The sequence below is a fragment of the Pinus tabuliformis genome, chromosome 5_2, assembly GCF_031772625.1.
Source record: "Pinus tabuliformis cultivar Carrire ecotype Pingquan chromosome 5_2, CPIR1, whole genome shotgun sequence".
NCBI classification, from domain to species: domain Eukaryota; kingdom Viridiplantae; phylum Streptophyta; class Pinopsida; order Pinales; family Pinaceae; genus Pinus; species Pinus tabuliformis.
Window position 1 is genome coordinate 427,579,528 of NC_142306.1, and position 21,012 is coordinate 427,600,539.

Sequence of the window (21,012 nt, forward strand, 5' to 3'; positions counted from 1 at the left end):
ACGAATGAGAGGGGAGGCAAGTTATGAATGATGGTGGAAGGCATGAGTTACTGGTTACTAGAGCTAGCAATAAAACCATAATACATATAAGAAAGCCAGGAGCCTGGAATAGATAGCCAGGCCAAGAAATTTATGTTTCTTTCACTCGAACTACAAGCAGCTTATAACTAAGAGAGATAGTGTTTAGTAATTAATGGCAGATGGTGACGATGCCAAGAGCCATATTATCGTCCACATCCTCCATGTAATAACATTTTATGCTGTGGATTAGTGCTAACTTAAAATGGATTAATGCTAACCTAAAATAGAAATGATAATATGAACTTTGGTTAAAGGATAAGTCATTGTTGGGTTAAAAAGGAAAATGAGCAGCAACTGCGCAATAAGACTCCAAAGTTATCCAGCCAATAATATTTCAAATAAATGGTGTTAAAGATTTATTTTTAATTAATATTTATAGAAACTTTGGTTTAGATAAAATAAGCTCGATGGTCAACCATCAACTAATCGTAAGTCAACGCCAAGAGAACGTTATATACCATGCCTATGGGAAGGTATAATAAGAAATTCAAATGCATCAAAAGTTTTAAACGTGAATATCACAAATGTAAGTGTTGACCTTTTTTCTATACAATTTTCATTATAATATTAAAGAGCACAATAAATATGTGATTTGCCAAACAATACAACTCAGAGATCTATTATTTTAGATTGCTTCAAGCAGGGTTGCAACGATGTAATTTTATTACAAAAAATGAAACACTCATGCAACGATGGAACTTTATTTAAAAAAGAGAAAACACTCATGCAAGGGAAAATTTGAGTTATTGACTGTAGCTGCAGCTAAAAGCTGCTAACAACATGGAGGATGTGGAGGGGTACTCCGTTTCAGATCATGGTTAGAATTACGATGTACCATGAATTCTCCTAAGGAAATGTCAAGCTTCCAGCGGATTAACTCAAACTCCAGGCTTGTGGTGGCGGCGGGGACGCTGTTGGCAAGGAGATCCGTTCCTGCAAGATAGTACGCCTGCGTTCCGGGTGAGGGCTGGCACTAGGGCTGAACTCCTGGGGGCCAAACTGTATGCGGTTGCATATGCGGAAGACGCCCGTGATCCCGATTCTACGAAATATGCACCATTGAGCATAAGATCATCTTCAGAGATCCAGTTCCAACTCTTCCATGCATTGTTGTTCAAGTTGAAGATCTCCCGCCTGGTAACCTCTTTTTTGAATGGATCTAAAGAAGCGCGGAATCTGTTGCCTTGACTCAATATGGTAGGGTTTGAACTTCCACCGATGGCATAATCTTCCCACTCCGTGTAGTCATTGTTTACGACATGGAAATGTCCAAATCTACACCTACATCAACGCACATCATTCACTCATAGTTAGTTCGTAATTTAGATAATACTAACAAGATCCTAGAAAATTAGGGTTTAAAAAATGATAAGTGAATATTTACCTTGGCATTCTTTCGTTGAGACCTTTGCCAAAATGGTTAAATGCAACAGTTACCTTCAAGATAGTATCATCTGTGTAGCTGTCACTATGACCCAACAACATTACCTAGAGATCAAAACACAAGAACAATGATAAGTTTTCATTTGCAGATCTACATTTGTTAAGAATACATGAATGAATTAATGTCACCTCGTTGTGATCAGTGAAGTGGTTGTTTGAAATGGTGACATTGGTTGATGCCTCCACTACGTCAATGAGACCATCGGCGCAGTTAGACATGGAGCAATGGTCCACCCAGATATTCCGTCCTGTGAAGATGGTAATCCCATCTCCATCACACACTTGTCTAAGACCGTAATGCGTTGGAGAATCTCTTACCATGGCGTTTCCTGCAGGCCTACAGTCACTTATGTGGAGGCCATGAATGATGACGTTCGTCACATTCTGAACCGTAAAACAAGGCCCACCCTTACCAATTTGGACGTTTGCGCCACGTCCATCGATCGTCTTGAAGCTGTTGAAGATCAGCTCTTCCTTCAACCGAATGACCATGTCTCTTTCGAAGATGATCCACAAAGGCTCCGTCTGAATCACGCCATAACGCAGAGTGCCTCGCCATGGATTCACCGGATCATCACCGGGATCCGTAACAACATAAAACTCACCATTTTTGCCTCCAATGGCGTCCTTGCCAAATCCAATGCCGCAATCCGCCAGTCGTTTTCTGTTGAGTCGCCAATTGGGGTCGCAGCGCCAGCAGTCATCGATGGGATTACCTGTTGCACATGAAAAAACGCTGCCCAGCCCCCGTCCATGTCCTCGTCCTCGTTTTTTGCTCTTCCTGTTGCAATACATACATGAAACATTAGATAAATAAATGAAATAAAAAAAATTAACAAACTGAACATAATATTGCAGTTGGAAATAGCTTATTTACCTATGAACTGTTTGCGATACTCCTGCTGGAGTAGGAATTTTTCCCACAGGAAACTCAGAACTAGATATATTGGTCGGTGTTATTACAGTTTGTCCCATAATCTTCTCACCATGGACACAACAGAGTATTCCAAGCAACAACATGCAACACAAAATACTAATGCCATTGCTCATTTTCGCAGTTAGTGCTCACTCAGTATTCACAATTGACAAACACCACTAGTTGCTGTCAAGTAAACAATAACAAACACGAGTGCTGGTTGCCTTCACACATTTTCTGTCCAGTCTTGCCAATGCCAGACTTTTCTTATAGTATTGGTCACCCTTCTTTTGGTCATGCCATTCTTATTCCCAACACACTTCGTAAATTTAAGTTTGATTTGCATTGTGCTGGCCACATGCTTTCATTGGGCTATACAATTCTACTGAAATAAGCATACATGAGTACACATGTTTTCACCCTGAATTGAAGGTCATTCAAAACGTTCCTTTCTGAAGTTTCTATTTATTTAATGGTTTTTCTTGTTTTTCGAAGAAGCTAAGTCATTTTAAAGGACCTAATTTTCAGTGATTTATTACTTTTACATTTTATTTTCTCAAGAATCTTCCATGTCATTTTAAAAATACTTAAATTCCAAAACTTGGCATTGGAACCTCGATTTTCATTGAGTTTTAATCAAATTTGAATAACGACAATATCAAAAAGAAAAAGGAAAAGATTTTAATGCCTCTTATCTGGCCCTCGGAACCCTGAAAAGGGATATGAATGACCCTTATGATATGCCTCTAATTGTAAAAGTAGACTCTAATGTCCATTATCGGGCTTCTAACTAGATTTGCAAACGTTGGCAGGCATGTTCTTGTCATTACTGCCAAATATATGTCATTCTCCCGCTCTGAAGGGGTGAGAGATTTGCAAAGGCAAGCATCCATGTTCTTACTGTTACTTCAAGACAAATACAGACTGGCTGGCAACAATAATTTGAATGTTTAGATGGTCAATGATGCTTTGGGAATCCATCAAAAAACTTTTCGCTATTGTGACCAGAATGCAGCAAAATACTTTTCATTATTGTTTTGGGCCTTTATTTACTATGGCACCATTTCATCCAAGTCAAATTTGATTTTTCGTTGTGAAGATCGGTATAATTAAAAATTGAGATTTAAATACAATAATGTGTGCGTTTATATATATATATATATATAAAATTAAATATTTATTTGATTATTTTATTGGTAAATGTTTTACTATTATTGTAAATATATTTTAAATGTGTAAATTTGTAGAGTTAAAACTAATATTATTAATTTTTTTTGAAAATAAAAATTATATTTAAAAATATCTAATTATTTAAATAAAATATTATTTATGAAAAAATAAAAATAAATAAATAAATTATATTACTAAAATATTAAATTATATTTATATTATATTAATTATATTCATATTAATAAATATAATTAACATTTAAATAATAAAAGTAAATGCTTCACATTCTATGACTAAGATCTTTGAATGACGGATAATCCTTTCGGAAATAATGAAACTAAACCATATTCAAATTAAATGAATGTGTAACGTGATCCATTTTGAAAATAAGAAAACCAAACCATCTTCAAATTAAATGAATGACCAGGCTTGAATGCCGACACTTGGTTCAAGCTAAGAATAAGGAAACCAAATCATCTTCAAATTAAAGAAACGAAATGAATGATAATATTCTATGTTATGACTAGGTTCTACCATTTGAATTGTCACACTTATACATCTATAAAAATAAGGAAACTGAATTATTTTTAGATTAAAGAATCCAAATGAATGACTATGCTTCATTGTTCAACTTACATTTTGATGCTACATATATATAATATTAAAATTAAAATTAAAAAATATAAGAATTAATTAAATCATAATTTCTATTATAATAATTTTTATTATAATAATCTTTTAATTTAGTTTTGTATTAGTGTGATATGAAGTTGGTTTTGGTCACTATTACTACTAGTTTTGTATTTATATGATATAGGTTGATTCTAGTTGCTATTAGTGTCAGTGTTGTTAATCTTGCACAGTGGTTTTTACAGTGACATGAGGTTAATCTTGGCAGTTATTATTGCTAGGCTCATACTTGCTTGATACATGGTCGATTATGGTTGCTACTAGTGTGAGTCTCATTCTCATGTTAATTTTAATTAAAATCTAAACAAATTTTTAAAAACTTGAGTTTAAATTGTTTAATCTACACAATTATAGTGATATGGGAATTTTCAAAGGTATTGAATTAAACTATGCCCTTTCTATATATATATATATATATGTTATATATATATATATATATATATATATATATATATATATATATATATATAATTAAAATATGTTTTTAATATAATAATAAGTTCTCTTAAATTGAAAAAAAAATTATCTTTTTTTTAAGGTCACAACAAAGCTAGATGCCAAATTGGTGTATGAAACCCCCTTGTTTGTGGTATTTAGTTTGAGTCTCACATTTGCGTGTCTTGGGGTCCATTCTTGTAGTTATCAGTATACCTCTTTGGGTATACGACTTATCCTCCTCTTCAAAGTCTACGTCACTATGGGGAGATTTAACCTTAGATCTCTTGGTTTGCACAATTTCACTTCACTTCGATCATCAATTGAACTACCCCTAGCAAGGTAAAATAATCATTATTATTAATAATGACAAAAATAAACTTTCTTATGATATCATAGGCCAATACCACAACTTATTAATACCACATGCCTAAAAAATCATAATTCATTTTATATGACACTTGTTCATATGACAATTTTTTTAATTAATGAATTTAATTAAAATCGCAAAAAATTCATAACAATTTTGAAAATAAATTTCGATATTCAATCTGTGTATACTACTAAAATTTTCTAAAATTTTCTATAAATGTTAAATCCCTACCATCCACCTAATACTTATTAACAATTAATTTAATGAATATGTATATGCATAATTAAAAATTTTAATTAGTAAAAAAATATATATTTTAAAAATATATATCACTATTATTTATAATATTGAATTTTTAATATACAATATATTTATTTATTTTTTATCTAAAAAATCTATAATTAGTTCATATCTTTATAATAAACGTAGATTCCAACTACTATTACTATTATCTTTATGTGAACGCATATACAGTCTTATCCACAAAGTAAGTTAGGGAATTTGAAATACCTCTAAAAATTATATTTAATAAATTTAAATTTAAAAATAATTATTTATTTATTTATTTAATAGTTGTTTTTAGTGAGATTTTTGGAAGTTTTTTTGGTGGGTTTTTTTCTAATTTAATTTCTTTAAAATCCAGTAGAAATTATTGAAATCATAAACTTGATGGTAACCTCTGCACAATTAAAATGCCCTAAAAAATTTTCAAGATGTTGAATTCATACATACACTCAAAAAACCTTTTAAAATAATACAAATCATAATTTCACCTCAAATATTTCCAAATTTTAACACAAAAAAATTAAAAATTCATACTAAAAACAACACCAATTAAAATTATAATTTTTTAATCTAAATACAAATTAGGTTATTTTTTAATAAAATATTATTAATTATAATTAAAATTAATAATAAAATTAATGATATATTTATGTTTTCTTGATCGCGCTAAAGGAATACTCCATGAATTGAGAAGAAAAACGATTCTCGTTATTAACGAAAAGCCAATACTCAGAACTTGGGAAATGAAAGAAAGGTAAAGTCTCTTATCTCCATTGTTATGCTTTCATTTTACTAAAAATGTTATTATAAATAAATTTATTTTTATTTTTTTTAATTATATATATATATATTAGATTTAGCATTGGATTTATTAAGTATGGATATGGATAAAGTTTCAAGTTAATATGGATTTAAGCTAGTATTTTGACATTTTATAATGAATTTCTTCAAGTATTTAAATATGTTTCATCATAATAAATATTATGAGAAAAGTCATGGGTTTTTTCGAATGCAGATTTCCACAGCTGTAATTCATAACGAGAAAGTGATTTCTAGAAAGAAAATGTGGTTTTATCAAAACCAACCCAAAAAAGCCAACCGTAAATTATTAATTTTTTTTATTTTTATTTTATTTCATCAAGACAAAATGTTTATATAATAACGAATGGCACGAGCAGTAGAGGTGATCCTTTGACCTAAGAAACAATCAAAGATTAATTATACTTGGGGGTTATGGACTTCAACTAATAAACAAGATGAATATTTGACTCTTTCGAAAGTATTGGAGCTTTCCATAAATAAAGGCATAAAGAGCTTTCCATGAATAAAGGAATAAAGAGAATAAAAATCTTAGGATATTCAATGATTATAATAAGACAAGTTTTCAATTTAAATACCGAGAGAAGGTCTCCTAATTCTACAATTTTTAACACGGTAATTTTGCAATTGGAAAAATGTTAGAAAAATGTAGAGAACACCAAGATTTTCACACAACACAAATCACACAATATATTATTATGCATGTAACATATTACATATATAGTTGTTGATCACCAAATTTTAGATGATAAGATCCGAAAAGGGTGGATCTATGAATCATAGACAACACACATAAGGAAATAACTACTTCTAGATTGACTCCTAGGGACTCATGTTGACAATGTATGACAATTTCTAAGTCATAGAAGCATTACTTCCAATACCCTCCCTTAATTCTTACATGAAAAAAACATAAAGTGCACATTACAACAATGGATGAATCTTTCTCAACTTTTTCTACGATGGACATCATCAGCACTCATATCCACTCTGAAATCTCATGGTTTCCACTCTTTTCTTCACCACGCTTTCGAGCTCTCAATTGATCCATTTAAGACATAACCGCTTCAAACCATCATTGACGTGGTTTGCAGAATTGACGTTTCTCAACCTCCCAGAGCACAACAGATGAGTCTCGATACTGAACCATCCTATGGAAGTGTCACCATTTGTTGAATCCACGACCCTCCATAGCCTTCACTAGTTATCTAAGATAGAATTCTTGATACAGAATGTTTTTAGCAGCAACTTGTTCTTGTATAAATAACTTATACTAACACTCCAGGAGCAGGGCGGATCACACCAACTTGACCTTATTGAAAACTACTTGTGACTAATACTCCTAGAACATAACGAGTCACATTATTTTGTTAAATAATTAACTTGTTCTTTATGGTTGTACATATTCAATCATCTCACATCTAATAATGTGAGACAACTTTCTACATAAATGCAATAAAGTTTACACATAACATATGACTCCATTCTAAAACAATAAACACTCACTACTAACACATATAAATCACCACCATTGTAACTCCATGAATGATCAAATGAAAAGCCATGCACATAGAGAACTAGACAAATGACAAGAGCAACTACTCAAACAAGAGACAAAACATCATGATGTCCAATAACCAATCGACTATATGTAACCCAAAGAAAAAAAAGATCTCAGGTACATCAACCAGGATTTCGTCTTCTTGTTCTATAATCCTGACATAAATGTGATTTCTTTCGAAAACGAATGTTTATGAATTTCTCCTATCTGATCTAGATTCCTTTCTTTAGCTGTCCGCAACAACTTTGATATCTACTGGTTGACATCAGATATTTTGTGTAGATCTGCACTTGGTTTCTCTCACAAATCCATCGATCCAATGCTTACTATATATTCTCAGTAACCACTACCTTCTCCTTTAGATCCACGCGTGAAAGCACCAATTCGTCACCTACTGCAGCAACTTCTGACACCACCTCCAGATCTTCTAACTTGGCCTCTAGATCTCTGGGTCAAACGTTAGCGATGACAAGAAGATCGTTATAGATTGGAGAACATCGAGATTGAAGACATGATGAATTGGTTTTGTAACATCCAACCGCGAGGGTCTGCGAGCGAAATATCCCACATCAACGAATCGCGCAGATATATCTTGAGCAATGGTCACTTCCACGACTTTCACACCTTCGTTCAGCTCAGCAATCGCTCGACATGACAGATCGTCTATAGGGACACGTCCTGGTCAAATCGGTAATAAGAAACTGAAATTTCTCAGGGATTGCAAAATTTCCTATCTTTGCCGCTCTGCAGACTCCTCACGCAGACACAAACGTTTATTTTCCCAGATCGTGGCAGTACTCTGGGCAGCAGAACTATTTCACCGCTTGGACATCAGTGGATCGATAAAGCTTCCATGTGACAGAAAATATCTGAATAGATTATTCCTATTACGCTGGATGTTGGTTGGTGTTGGAAATCATCTGATATGATGGAATTTCTTTAATGCCCAAACCACTATGTTCATCCTCCTAAAACTGTACCGAGGTTCCCAAGCTTCGTTGGACACCCACCCGACTTTCACACAGTAAACACACACCAAACCACTGGATTTTTCTTCTTGATTTCCAACACCACAAAATGCTTGTCTTCAAGCTCGAGGCTGAAAAATCATGACAGTATTTGCGGATCGCAATCGTTCATACAACCCCCTTGAGCTTTAGCAACGAGGCCTGAATCCTCTTGGGAGTGATCCTATTGATATTAAACTTGTAGCTATGGATAAATACCCACCTTTTCTTCCAAAAACAGTGCTCCTTCACCTCGAATTTGCAGTTTGAGCCAGCGTAAAGAAAGTCTTCACAAAGACAGACACATTTAACCAGAAGTGTTTACAAAGACAGACAAATATGACGATCTCTCACAAAAGAATAATTTATTCTACTAAAAAGAAAAATAAAGGCAATCAACTCTTCTACCTTATTCTGCTTATTTACAATGACTCTCACATCTTCCTGGCCCTCTCTTGAGGGAGTCCAGCGAGAACAGGCTCAAATACTATACTATGCTAGAAAAATTGAGAGCACAAAGATTTTCACACAACAAAAATCACACATTGTATTATTGATCACTTAACATATTATCTATATAGTTGTTGATCACCAACTTCTACATGATAAGATCTCGAAAAGGTGGATCTATGAATTATAGATAATTCACACATATAGGGAAATAACTACTTCTAGATTGACTCCCAAGGACTCGTGTCGACAACCTATAACAACTTGGAAGTGGGTCACTGGTTCCAAATTTTAGCTCTAGAATTATGAATATTCCACTTATGGTGATATTTGAGTAGAAATAAAGAATTATGTAGATGATCTATTTGATGATAGGAGTAACAACAAAAAAAAATATTCTCATAGTCTACATCTCAAGTCCAATGAAAATCCCCTATTTTTAAATTGATCTAGTTTGGTCCTTTACAAATATCGATTTCAATGCACATTCTGCCATAGGTGTAAATTCCAAGCTACCCACTAGAAGTATTAGTTGTAAGGAAATGACCCAGGGAGTTTCTATTTCCTTTCAAGACTGAGAAGTGCCATAAGTGAGTAGATAGGTTAGGAATCGAGACCCATATTAGCACCTAGGTAATGATTTCTATAGAAGGGTCAAAATATGGAAACCAAGGAGTTGAGAAATGTCCAACATTGCCCCAAAACAAGGCCTTTTAGATAAATATTTCTAGTAGTCTTCCGATTTAGCAAAATATCACAATGAAGAAGCCCTTGGAGCATAAATAACCTTGTAATTCTTGGTCCACGAAGAATGGAGCCATTGGAAAAGATCTTCTTAGTAGGGACATAAACTATTGAAACGACACACGAGGGTTTTTTTGTAAATATCTGATGGAGATCTTGAAGAACACAGTGAGAGATTTTTAGGGAGGGATCTTCGTTAGATTTTTCAACTAGAAACAACCAAGGAACAACCTCGGACTAAGCTTCGTTTCGGGGCAGTTGAGCATGGAAAATATCTTTATAATAAAAATTCCGAGAGGAAGGCTTACACATAACTCCCATCATAAACAAAGGGCCATATAAACAATGACATATTCACCAATATTTTAAACTTAAAGAGGGGAAGAATCACCAAGCTACTTACCTTCGAAAAGAAGATGTTGCGTGGCAGAGGGAATATCCACAAGAAGCTCCAAGGAAAGCTCAGGGGTCATACCACATATGTGGAACAAACCACAGCGAGAAACAAATGCGCAAAGCTTGATATCGATTGTAAAATAAATTTGAGGAGTCGAGGGTGTCACCAATACTAAAAAGGCCAATAAATCTAAATCACTAGCATCAACTCGGGGAAAGAGTAACCAAACTACAAAACATTTTCTAGAACTATCTTCCCAAGAATTAAAAGGAGAGAAGGCCTGCACTAGATCGACTTGAATTTTATCTAACGAGGGTGGGCCTTCAACTATCATGGATATTATTTCTTCTTCTTCGAGGAGGACGAAACTATGTCTCTATCTCTCCTCGCACTCCTCTATCTTGCCCATTGTGGTTGATCTCTTGATATCCACATTAGAATGTGATGCGAGATAAAAACTTAGGACAATATCCTTGAATATTGTTGACCGTTTACGAAAGTTGTGTTTTTCTATTTTGTTTTTCTATTTTGGCTAAAAAGCCATACCTCCTTTATCCATTTATGCTTTGGTTCACCCATCGATACAAACCTTGATTTCTTGTCCAAAGAATGACACTAAAGAATAAACCCTAAAAAAATTATAGTCCTTAATTTTTAACGGTTTATTTTTCTAACTTTAATTCTTCTCAACCATTTTAGAACTGTTTTTTATATAAAAATATGATATATAAATAAAAGAATACATTATTTTGATTGAAAATTAACATTTAAATCATGTGTATGGTAAAGAGGAAAAAAAGTTATCTTTTTAATGTTCCAAATTAAAAATAATTACATTCAAAATATGTTGGTCACATATCTCTAATATTATTCAAGTATAAGTGTATTTTCTTTTTGCTTTAATATTTACAATTTTACACGTAGTAACTTTATGGAAAAATAAATATAAGTTTTTAAAGAAATGGATCGTCTTCTTGTTTTCAACCTAATATAGTAGAATCACAATCCATTCTGAGTTGAAGTATACTAGCATTTGCACCTAATGTTGCAAAGAAAACGCCGTAAGGCAAGCCAATAGAAAATGAACTAGTAGCTTGAAGTGTCTTGTAAAATCAATGCAATCTCTGCACAACATTATAATGTTTCAAAAATGATATATTTACAATGTTCAAGATCATTTAGTCAACATTTATTACCATGAAAAATAACAATATAAAGGCCTAGAAAATAGGCTTTTGATCACCCTATGAGGACACAAATAATAATTTTGAAGGTACATTTGAGATAATTTCACAAAATGGCTACTGAAGATGCAATATCCACTTGCAAAAATTAAATTAACCTGAATAAGCATAGACGAAGAGTGGGTTATGTAGATGGAAAAATTGAGAAGAAGCCATACAACCATGACCATGAACAACAATGGTGTGATACACTCCATTCCTAGATCTCAACTATAATATTCTATACAAAATGTTTGTGCCCATTTTCACTGAAGAAAAAACCATTACATATAATAAGGTGACAATAAGAGAAAGATATGATAGATATGAAATGGGAAATAACAAATAATTGGCGACAAGACTAAAATAGCTATGATATTAAATTTGACAAATAAACTTCTAATTATAATAACAGTTCAATGAATGGAAAAGGAGCTCTACAAAATCTAGAAATAGATGTTGACTTATGAACTTCCATTAAATAAAAATATCCTATTTACGTTAAGAACTTGTAAAAGTATGGAATCAAGTTGTAGGTGGAAATTACTTGCATTGCTTCCCCCTCCTTATCACTAGATTTTGGGCCTTTCATTGGTCCTTCTTCACCAAAAATCTTTCCCTCAACCATAGCAATTTTCTGATTTGTTTCTTTCTTTGTTCTGACTTTAGCCTTTGCTAATAGATACAAAACAACCATTGGCATTTTTACTATATAAGTTTTTTTTGGAGGTGTTGTAGGATGAGGATACTCAAATAATGAGTGTGTGGCATGTGAAAGAACCTTAAATTTTGGCTAAAGAACCTTTGTGCCCATTTTCGTTGAAGAAAAAACCATTACATATAATAAGGCGACAATAAGACAAAGCTATCATAGATATGAAATGGGAAATAAGCAATAGGTTGTGACAAGACTTAAATAGCTATGATATGAAATTTGACAAATAACCTTCTAACTATAATAACAGGTCAATTAAAGTTAAAGAAGGTCTACAACAGGTAGAAAGAGATGTTGACTTTTGAACAACCATTTAATAAAAAATTACCATTTATGTTAAGAACTTGTAAAAATATGGAATCAAGTTGCAGTGGAAATTACCTGCATTGCTTCCCCTCCTTATCACTAGATTTTGGGCCACTTTTTTTGGATTTTTACCCCGACAAACTTCATGTCCATTTGAATCTATTCAAAAAATGCAAAAATACAGAAGATGATCTAAACATGATACTATCATTTAATATTTGGTGTGCACCCTGCATTTAATTTCAGTCTCCTTTTATAGTATGGGTATTAACCTATTTGTGATAACATAGTTTCTTGAGCTCTCCCAAGCACGTTTTAAATTTATTTCTTTTGTTTCCAAGCACGCATCTTGCTACCTGAGTTGTCTCATCTTCGTTGGATTTCCCAACTGTTTATTGAAAAAAGTATGCATGGCACAAAATTCTGGAGCAACTTTAAGAAGATATTTCATAACAATAACATTATTACTTCAAAATGAATGTCTATCACTAATTAGTGGCTCCTGAGATTTATTATATTTGACATGAAATACATCTACGATGTACAATAAGAATTCAAAAGGCTAGAATACCAACACTATGCGAGCCCTATTATGACTAGCGTTTGCAACAAATCTTTAGGGCACCTCGTAAAAGGAACAAAATTTGATCTCTATTATAGTAAGATTAGAGGATTAATTTCCTTGATAATTTGATTGCTCTTAGCTAAGAACCATGGATGAATTCCAATCTAAAATTAGGATTTGAAGCGATAAGCACAAAAAGATGAAATTTTAAATGTTGACGATTTAGAAAACTGCAAATCGAGTTGGATAAACATATATTCTATATAATGAAAGCGATTTAACAGCGGTAGTTCCCTTTTAGCATATTATATATAACACTTATATTTCATCTTCGGTAGTTCCATTTTAGCACATTATATATAACACCTAAATTTCATCTTTGTCATATCCTCGTCAGTCCTGGGTCAGTGGTCATTCAATACACTTCTTCAAGTATAACGATAAGTATTCTCTTACATTGAGAATGTCTGAAGATCGTTTGAGACGAAACGGTAATGGATCTCGCAATTATCAAAACATTCCTTTTTCTCCATCTTGGAATGATCATGAAAAGAAGTGGACAGAAATGGAGGGCGCGACCCCTCTTTTCCATTGTTCATAATCTGCATAAATGGAAAAGAAATCGCCACAAATAAGAACCAGATATGAGATAAATAAAAAAAACACTATCTCTTGTGGACTAAGACGTGTACCCACGTCACAAGTTGCCTCAAAATCAATCACAACGAAGTACTGAAAATCTTGGAGTTGAAGTTCCTGGGCATTCCCTTGAGGATGCAGTTTGAAAGGTAGTTGCAGTTCTGGGGCATTCCCTTGAGGTTGCAGTTTAAAAGGTACATTCTGAAGACTGCTTCCTGGTGGCACCATATAGTCCCAATTCCTTTGACTAATAAGTCCCTGCTTCAATGTATGTGTTGGGTACGTATGAAAACTGAAAGCTTGTGGAAAGGACACAGGGGCATCTGGTACACTCATAGACATTGCCTTTATATAACCTTCATTGAAAGGTAGTACATATCCATGGGGATTTAGTACACTGTCAAAATCTGGTATGCCACATGATAACAAATCTCTCTCACTCTTTATTGCTATGAAAACTCCAACAGTGCTATAAAAGTTAAAACCTGCAATTCTATTTGGTGACCACATTATAGGAACCTCGTGGTTCCTTATAATTTGTTCTGCATTATCATGTAGAAAAAGTTAGAACACATCAGCCAGAAAAATAATTATTTAATACTGTATATTCCTAAGTCTAACCTAGTGACCTATCATATCTTTATGTTTAGGCTTGTAGATGGGAGTTTGGGTATCACATCCTTTTGATTTTTGTTAGTCTGCTTCTGTGGGCTGTTTTGCATTCTCAACTTTGGATTTTGAAGGTGCTTTTTTGGCAATTTTGGCTTTCCTCAGAGTGGTACTCGGTCTGGCAATTAGAGAACCTTGGGCTTGTCTCTTACTCAAGCCTGGAAGACTTTGACTTATCCTTTTATATTTTTTTTCTCAAGGGATTCCTTTTGGATGTTTGCCATGTATACTCCATTAGGGAAATTCTGGGAGCTTTGGGATATGGATTACCAGGAAGTTCTGTAAATGCACAAAGTTTTGTGAAGGCATGAAGACTTCATTAACAGTAATAGGACATCTATATTCTTCGTAACATCTAAGGCCCAGGAAAAATGAGAACCAATGAATTAGAGTAAAATGGCTATTAGATAAAAATAAAAACAATACAACGCCAGAATCTCACAAAAGAAATAATAAAAAGAATTTGACTCTTGCAATACTTGCTAACTTCTGTTTGCCATTTTGACTATAAATGAAGATTATAGAAGTGCTCAGAACCACTTATGTTGCATGCTTCAAGACATCCTAAATTAAAACCTAGGTTAACAAAGAAAATCCTCCATAAGCTACATACATATGATAAGTAAGTGCTCCAAGTACTCTGGACGTAACAAATTTAAGGATGTTCAATTTGAACTGGTGATTTTTGGCAAATTTTTAAAGTCGTGAGTGATCTAATTATAAATTACAATTTACTTGCATCAAAGCAAAGAAAACAAATTAAACAAAACTGAAAACCTGCAGCATTGTACATTGGATGCAAAGAGGTACACCTTAAAAATCAAATAACTACAAAGCTTTAAATAGTCTACAGTAAAACGGCATGCATCTTAAGCTCCACTAGCCAGAGCTAGCCACAGACTTGACAATCCATAGATTCAACCTACTATTGCAGAAGAGCTCAAATGCTGTTATATGTTGTTATCTACGAAGAGATATCTACAAATATAGCGTGTACTTTCATCTCTATAGCAATATTAAGATTTGAAATACACCTATGCCTGTTCACTTTAATTCCACTCAATGCCAATATTGTGTCACCTTAGCGAATATATCCAGTTAGATGTGTATGTATTTCTAATATTTTGCCAATGCTTGCACTAGTAATACTTATTTGGATTAACAAATCGTTATTGGACTTTATAAAATATTATGTTTTTTCCATGAAGACAACATATGATGGTATGTATACAGCAGTTACATTGTTGCAAGAAAATCCAGCACAAAAGATTTGAAGAACAGGAGCTAACCTGGTTTTACTAGCACTTCAGCAAATGGGAGGTGGGTTCTGCAGTTGATGACTGAGCTAGTCCCCTTTACAGTTTTGTTATGTTTATGCAAATCCTCAATTGCATTTACATATCAGTGATTTGATCTCTTCCTTTCCGTTAAAGTTAAACTTTAAATAAAAAAATCCATGTTTTCAAGAGATGGACTATGTAGATGCTAATATGACATCTGGATCACAATTAATAAACATAGGACACAGACATACATTGAGTTTAAGAGGTCAGGGCAGTTGTAGCAAATCAGATTTAGAAGCTACGACAACTCCTTGACAAACATAGGAAACTGAAATGATTTGAGAAGATATGACATGGGAGTGATGATGCTGGGAGAGCTTTGTTTGATTAAAAGAATGAAACACTTACATATGATAGAGCTTGGCATGATCTTGTGTTATGTGACTTGTCTTGAATGGGACAAGAGAGGCTTACTTTTCTAAAATTTTCAGTAAAATGCATAGGTTCTGCAAACTGTTAAAATTAAAAATTGAAATGTTTTGGTAGACAGCATACACGATACTTGCCACAATATTTGGAGTGTATATATCTTTGGATCAATTTTCAGGCCCTTTGCGCAGTGCAGCTACCCCAGCTGCTAAATATAAAACCTTGGGCATTGGAGGTTTTCATTAGAAAGATAATATAGTTGCTAGATAGACAGCGACAACGTTTGTGGCACCAGGATGGGTTGTAGCAAAGGCGAAGGCACATCGATTTCTTATCAGTGCAAATAAGGTTTTTCACAAACCTCTCCTTGTATGAAAATGTCTTTGTCATAAATAAAGAGCTAACCAACCTGCCATTAAATAGACCTGCTAAATAGGAATATCCAAGTAGCAGCATTTATTGACATAAGACCAGAATCAGTACCTTGAAAATTTTCTCGAAGCAAACTGGAATCCCTAGGACAAATATGATTGTCCCACAGCCCTGACTGGTAAAAACTGCAATTATCTTTTTCGTATGATGGATATTAGAGTCAACCAAGATGCTACTTGAGCAGGTATTCTCAATAGAGAGTCTGAAGAAAGCGTGAAATGCAGAATCACACTGGTGGAAAGCCAAACAATCTGCAACTACCTGGCAAACAACCCTATATTTAGATGAACATAAAATATTGGGAGAGAGGACAAAATTAAACAAATTAGAAGTAAGATACTAAGAAATATTTAGCAAATAGTTCTAAATAGGACTGGACTCCATTACTTTGGCCATGGGTCATTTTCTTGACACAGATAAGTGGAAATTCTACATTGGAATATTCACTAAGAATGAAAACCCTGATTGAAATTTATCTAGCACGGTTAGCTGAAAGGCATTTACAAACATTATATCAAGTGATTCTTTCAGTCTTTCATGAATACGAAGAAGTAGGGAATAGCAGACACCGACACAAAGATATGATATCGCCCTAAACTGTGAGATATGGCGATTTTGTTTCCAACAGTAATCTGGATAGAAAACCCTTTGTAATGTGAACTCAATCCGTGTGAAAAGCCTGCCATCAAAATTGGGAACAAAAACTGTAACTTAAGTTGATTTTCATGCTTGCCAGATGCCATATGCGATGCGTGGCCAAATGCCAGATGCTATGGGCGGCGAGGGATAATGAATCGAACAATTCGAATCAAACGGTGAATATTAATTCCATCGTCTAACAATGAAATCAAGGGCGCAGGAAGGTACAGAGTGGAACTGGAGGGGAGTTCTTCCCAGAGGAACGCCTTACGGTGTAAAAATAGAGCAAAAAAATTTGCAGAACAAATTTGAATACAAGATATTAAAGGGTTATCTAATAAAATTCTATAATCACTGCAATTTTATCAAAATTTTCAACATAAAATAGAGCAAACAAATTTGCAGAACAAATTTGAATAGAAGTATTAAAGAGTTATCTAATAAAATTCTATAATCACTGCGATTTTATCATATCGAATTGTTAAGAGAATGACCGGGCAAGAAATATTTCTCAATTTTCAATTCCATTAAAAAGTAATCCGCCGCGGCAGCCCCTCCTTCAATGAAAACCAATCCTCTTCAATTAAAGACCATCCGCCTCAGCAGCTCCTCCTCCAGTTAAAGCCAATCCTCTGCAGCTGGCAGAGATGAGATATATAGATAGTTAGATAGCCAATTTATTTAATGAAATTCTCTGATCATTGCGATTTTATCATATCAAATTGTGAAAACAATGAGCAGGAAAGAAATATAACTCAGATTTTCAATCGGCTGCCGCAGCCCCTCCTTCAATGAGAGTCAATACTCTGCAATTAAAGACAATCCGCCGCAGCAGCCCCTCCTCCAATTTAAGCCAATCCTCTGCAAAGAGAAGAGATGAGGAATATATAAGTAATATATATTTAATTAGATTTTAATCTCAACGATCAAGAACCTAAAAATGTGAAAAATATATGATATATTAGCAAATGAAAGCAGCAGCAGGATAATATTAAGCAATTTCTCTGCAAACCAGGATCTAGATTATCCTTCGTGCAAATATTTTTTCAAACCCTTTAAAAAATATCTTTATCACGAGGAACTGTTTATTTACCTGGTTGCCTCCAATATTGCTTAAACTCCATGTCCGATTGCGGATATTCAACTGCAGAACTGTACACGATGAGGGAATTCAAATATATTTAAAGTTTCACTCACATGCGTGAAAAATCCAGAGAAAATAAAAGAAAAGATCATTAAAAATTAAACCGAAAGCTGCAGAGAAAATATAGTGAAGATCAATAGAAATTAAACAGAAAGCAGTACAGAAAATACAATGAACATCAATAAAATCAAACTGAACAATATTGAGAAAAAATAAATCCACAGCATCTCAGAAAACCATGTTGGAGACGAAAGGAAACCTAAAAGAAACTCGTAAACAAACATAACAAAACCAAACAGAACAAAAGAAAACAGAGAACCGAAAAGAGGAGAGGACGCTGAATGTAAAGATGAGCCAGAAGCTGGTAAAACACGCAAATGGCCGCGAGGCAGTAGAAAAGACACGCATTCTCGTAATTCACAACCTCAGCGTGACAAAAGCACCAACACAATTGTATCCTTACATCTTTCCTATTGAATTTGAAGGAAAAGAATCCAAGTCCAACGGTTACATAGATGTAGGTTCCAGAGCTTACTAGAGACGAACAGGAGGATACAGGCAAAGACGTGCAAGGGATTAAGAAATGTAAAGGTTAAGAGGTACACAGATATGCTTTTACCGACACAGAGATATGATATCGCCCTAAACTGTGAGATATGGCGATTATGTTGCCAACATTAATCTGGATAACATTAATCTGGATAGAAAACCCTTTGTAATGTGAACTCAATCCGTGTGAAAAGCCTCCCATCAAAATTGGGAACAAAAACTGTAACTTAAGTTGATTTGCATGCTTGCCATATGCCATATGCGATGGGCGGCCAAATGCCAGATGCTATGCGTGGCGAGGGATAATGAATCGAACCCTTCGAATCAAACGGTGAATATTAATTCCATCGTCTAACAACGAAATCAAGGGCGCAGGAAGGTACAAAGTGGCACTGGAGGGGATTTCTTCCCAGAGGAACGCCTTACGGCGTAAAAATAAAAGAATGTCGTAAATATCTCTTTCCCCTTATGTTTATTTATGTGATATAACTTTGAATAACAAATTTTGAAAGTTGATTTTCTCTCAGATTTTATAAAATTGAGTTAATGCGGGGTAAATTAAAAAAGTGATTTTAGAAATAAATTTTAAATTTTGAATATGAGTTTGTATTGATATTGAATGAGCATATTGTAATTTTTTTATTTTTTATTTTTGGATATATTACTAGTTTAAATTTTGTATGGTTTGGTTATTTTTTTCCAGTTTTGTAAATAATAATAATAATAAGACATGGAAATATTATATATGTTTAATATAAAGTTTGGAAAATGAAGATTGTTGGAAAGATTGTTTTTGAGCTTTTAAAGCCTAGTTTGAATAAATTATCTTTAAAGGTATTTTTATTCAAATTACCTAGTTAAAATGTAGCATACAATATATGATTGGAAATCTTATTTTGATACCTTTCCAATGGTACATGGTATTCCTTATAACTCCACAGGAAGGATGATATATGAAATATTTTTTTAGGATAGCCCAACTAGAAAGTACAAGTATGCCGACCAAACTAATTTTACAAGTTGGGCCCATAAGTGAATGTAGAAATACTATAAATACAGGATACATGAGTTCAATTAAGGTGTAAAAAGGAAAAAATAGATTTAATATTTGCAAGAGGAGCAGAGGAATTTTGAGGTGACTTTTGGAGTTTAAAATCAAAAGCAAAAATGTGATATATGGGGTGAATGAGCCATCTTATAATTTTCACTATAAATTTTCTTCTAGGGTGTTTTAGACTATAAAACTTGGAGAATATAAATATAATATAATTATATACTTATGTACTAAAATATCAAACCTTGATTGACTATAATTTCATGGATACACTATGAGGAAGTTATGCTTCTTGAATGCTCCCAAAATCTTCTTCAAATGGGCCGGTTTGGTATTTTAGCCATAACTTTCTTTATATAATGGTTTAGAATATGAAATCTAGGGGATATAGAAAAAAAAATATCAAGATACTTGAAATTTTAGATCTTATTTTACTATACTTTTAGAGATATGATCTAAGTCAATCTTCTTGAATGCTCTTGAAACATGCTTCAAATAGACCAACTTGGAAATATTTCTATAATTTTCTTTCTGAGATGTTTTAGATTATGAAATATGGAGGTGATGGAGAAGACATGTCAAGAAGTTGTAATATAAATTTTATACCTTGTTTTGTTGTAATTTTGGAGATATGGTATAAGGAAGTTAGCATTATTAAACGCTCCTAAACATGCTTCAAGAATGTCAACTTCGAAACTTTTCTATAGTTTTCCTTCTAAGACGTTTTAGATTGTGAAATATGGAGGAGATAGAGAATATATATATATATATATATATAGGTACTTGTGGTGAAACTTTTATAACCATATTTACAAAATTAGATATGTGGCATGCTGTGAAAAATCATTCTTAAGAAGAAGGAAACATAAACAAGTTTTGGGGAAATTATACCTAGTGAAGGAAGAAGTGGCAAGTCATCTTGGGGAGGGCATAAATAATTTATAGACTTGGTGAAGGAAGAAGAAGAAAAGAGACTTTGTGAAAGCATAAACAA

At 33.4% G+C, this 21,012-nt stretch overlaps 1 protein-coding gene across 1 annotated transcript; it reads right to left on the reverse strand.

Annotated features, from left to right (window-relative positions):
- Positions 1–959: 959 nt before the first annotated feature.
- On the reverse strand, positions 960–10,447 carry LOC149159433 (pectate lyase-like). The gene is made up of 7 exons (XM_089434310.1): positions 10,378–10,447; positions 8,313–8,451; positions 8,124–8,220; positions 2,402–2,502; positions 1,654–2,305; positions 1,466–1,569; positions 960–1,362 (listed from the first exon to the last, which is right to left on the reverse strand). The coding sequence occupies exons 1-7, from the start codon at positions 10,445–10,447 to the stop codon at positions 960–962; spliced, it is 1,566 nt and encodes a 521-aa protein (XP_089290436.1).
- Positions 10,448–21,012: the final 10,565 nt, after the last annotated feature.

Excerpts from the sequence above, each read along its gene's own strand:
- LOC149159433 (XM_089434310.1), bottom strand. The coding sequence starts at position 10,447 with ATGACCCCTGAGCTTTCCTTGGAGCTTCTTGTGGATATTCCCTCTGCC. Across the intron at positions 8,452-10,377 it reads GCAACATCTTCTTTTCGAAG|GACGTGTCCCTATAGACGAT; the intron begins GTAAGTAGCTTG and ends CGATTTGACCAG. Across the intron at positions 8,221-8,312 it reads TTCGCTCGCAGACCCTCGCG|AGATCTAGAGGCCAAGTTAG; the intron begins GTTGGATGTTAC and ends CGTTTGACCCAG.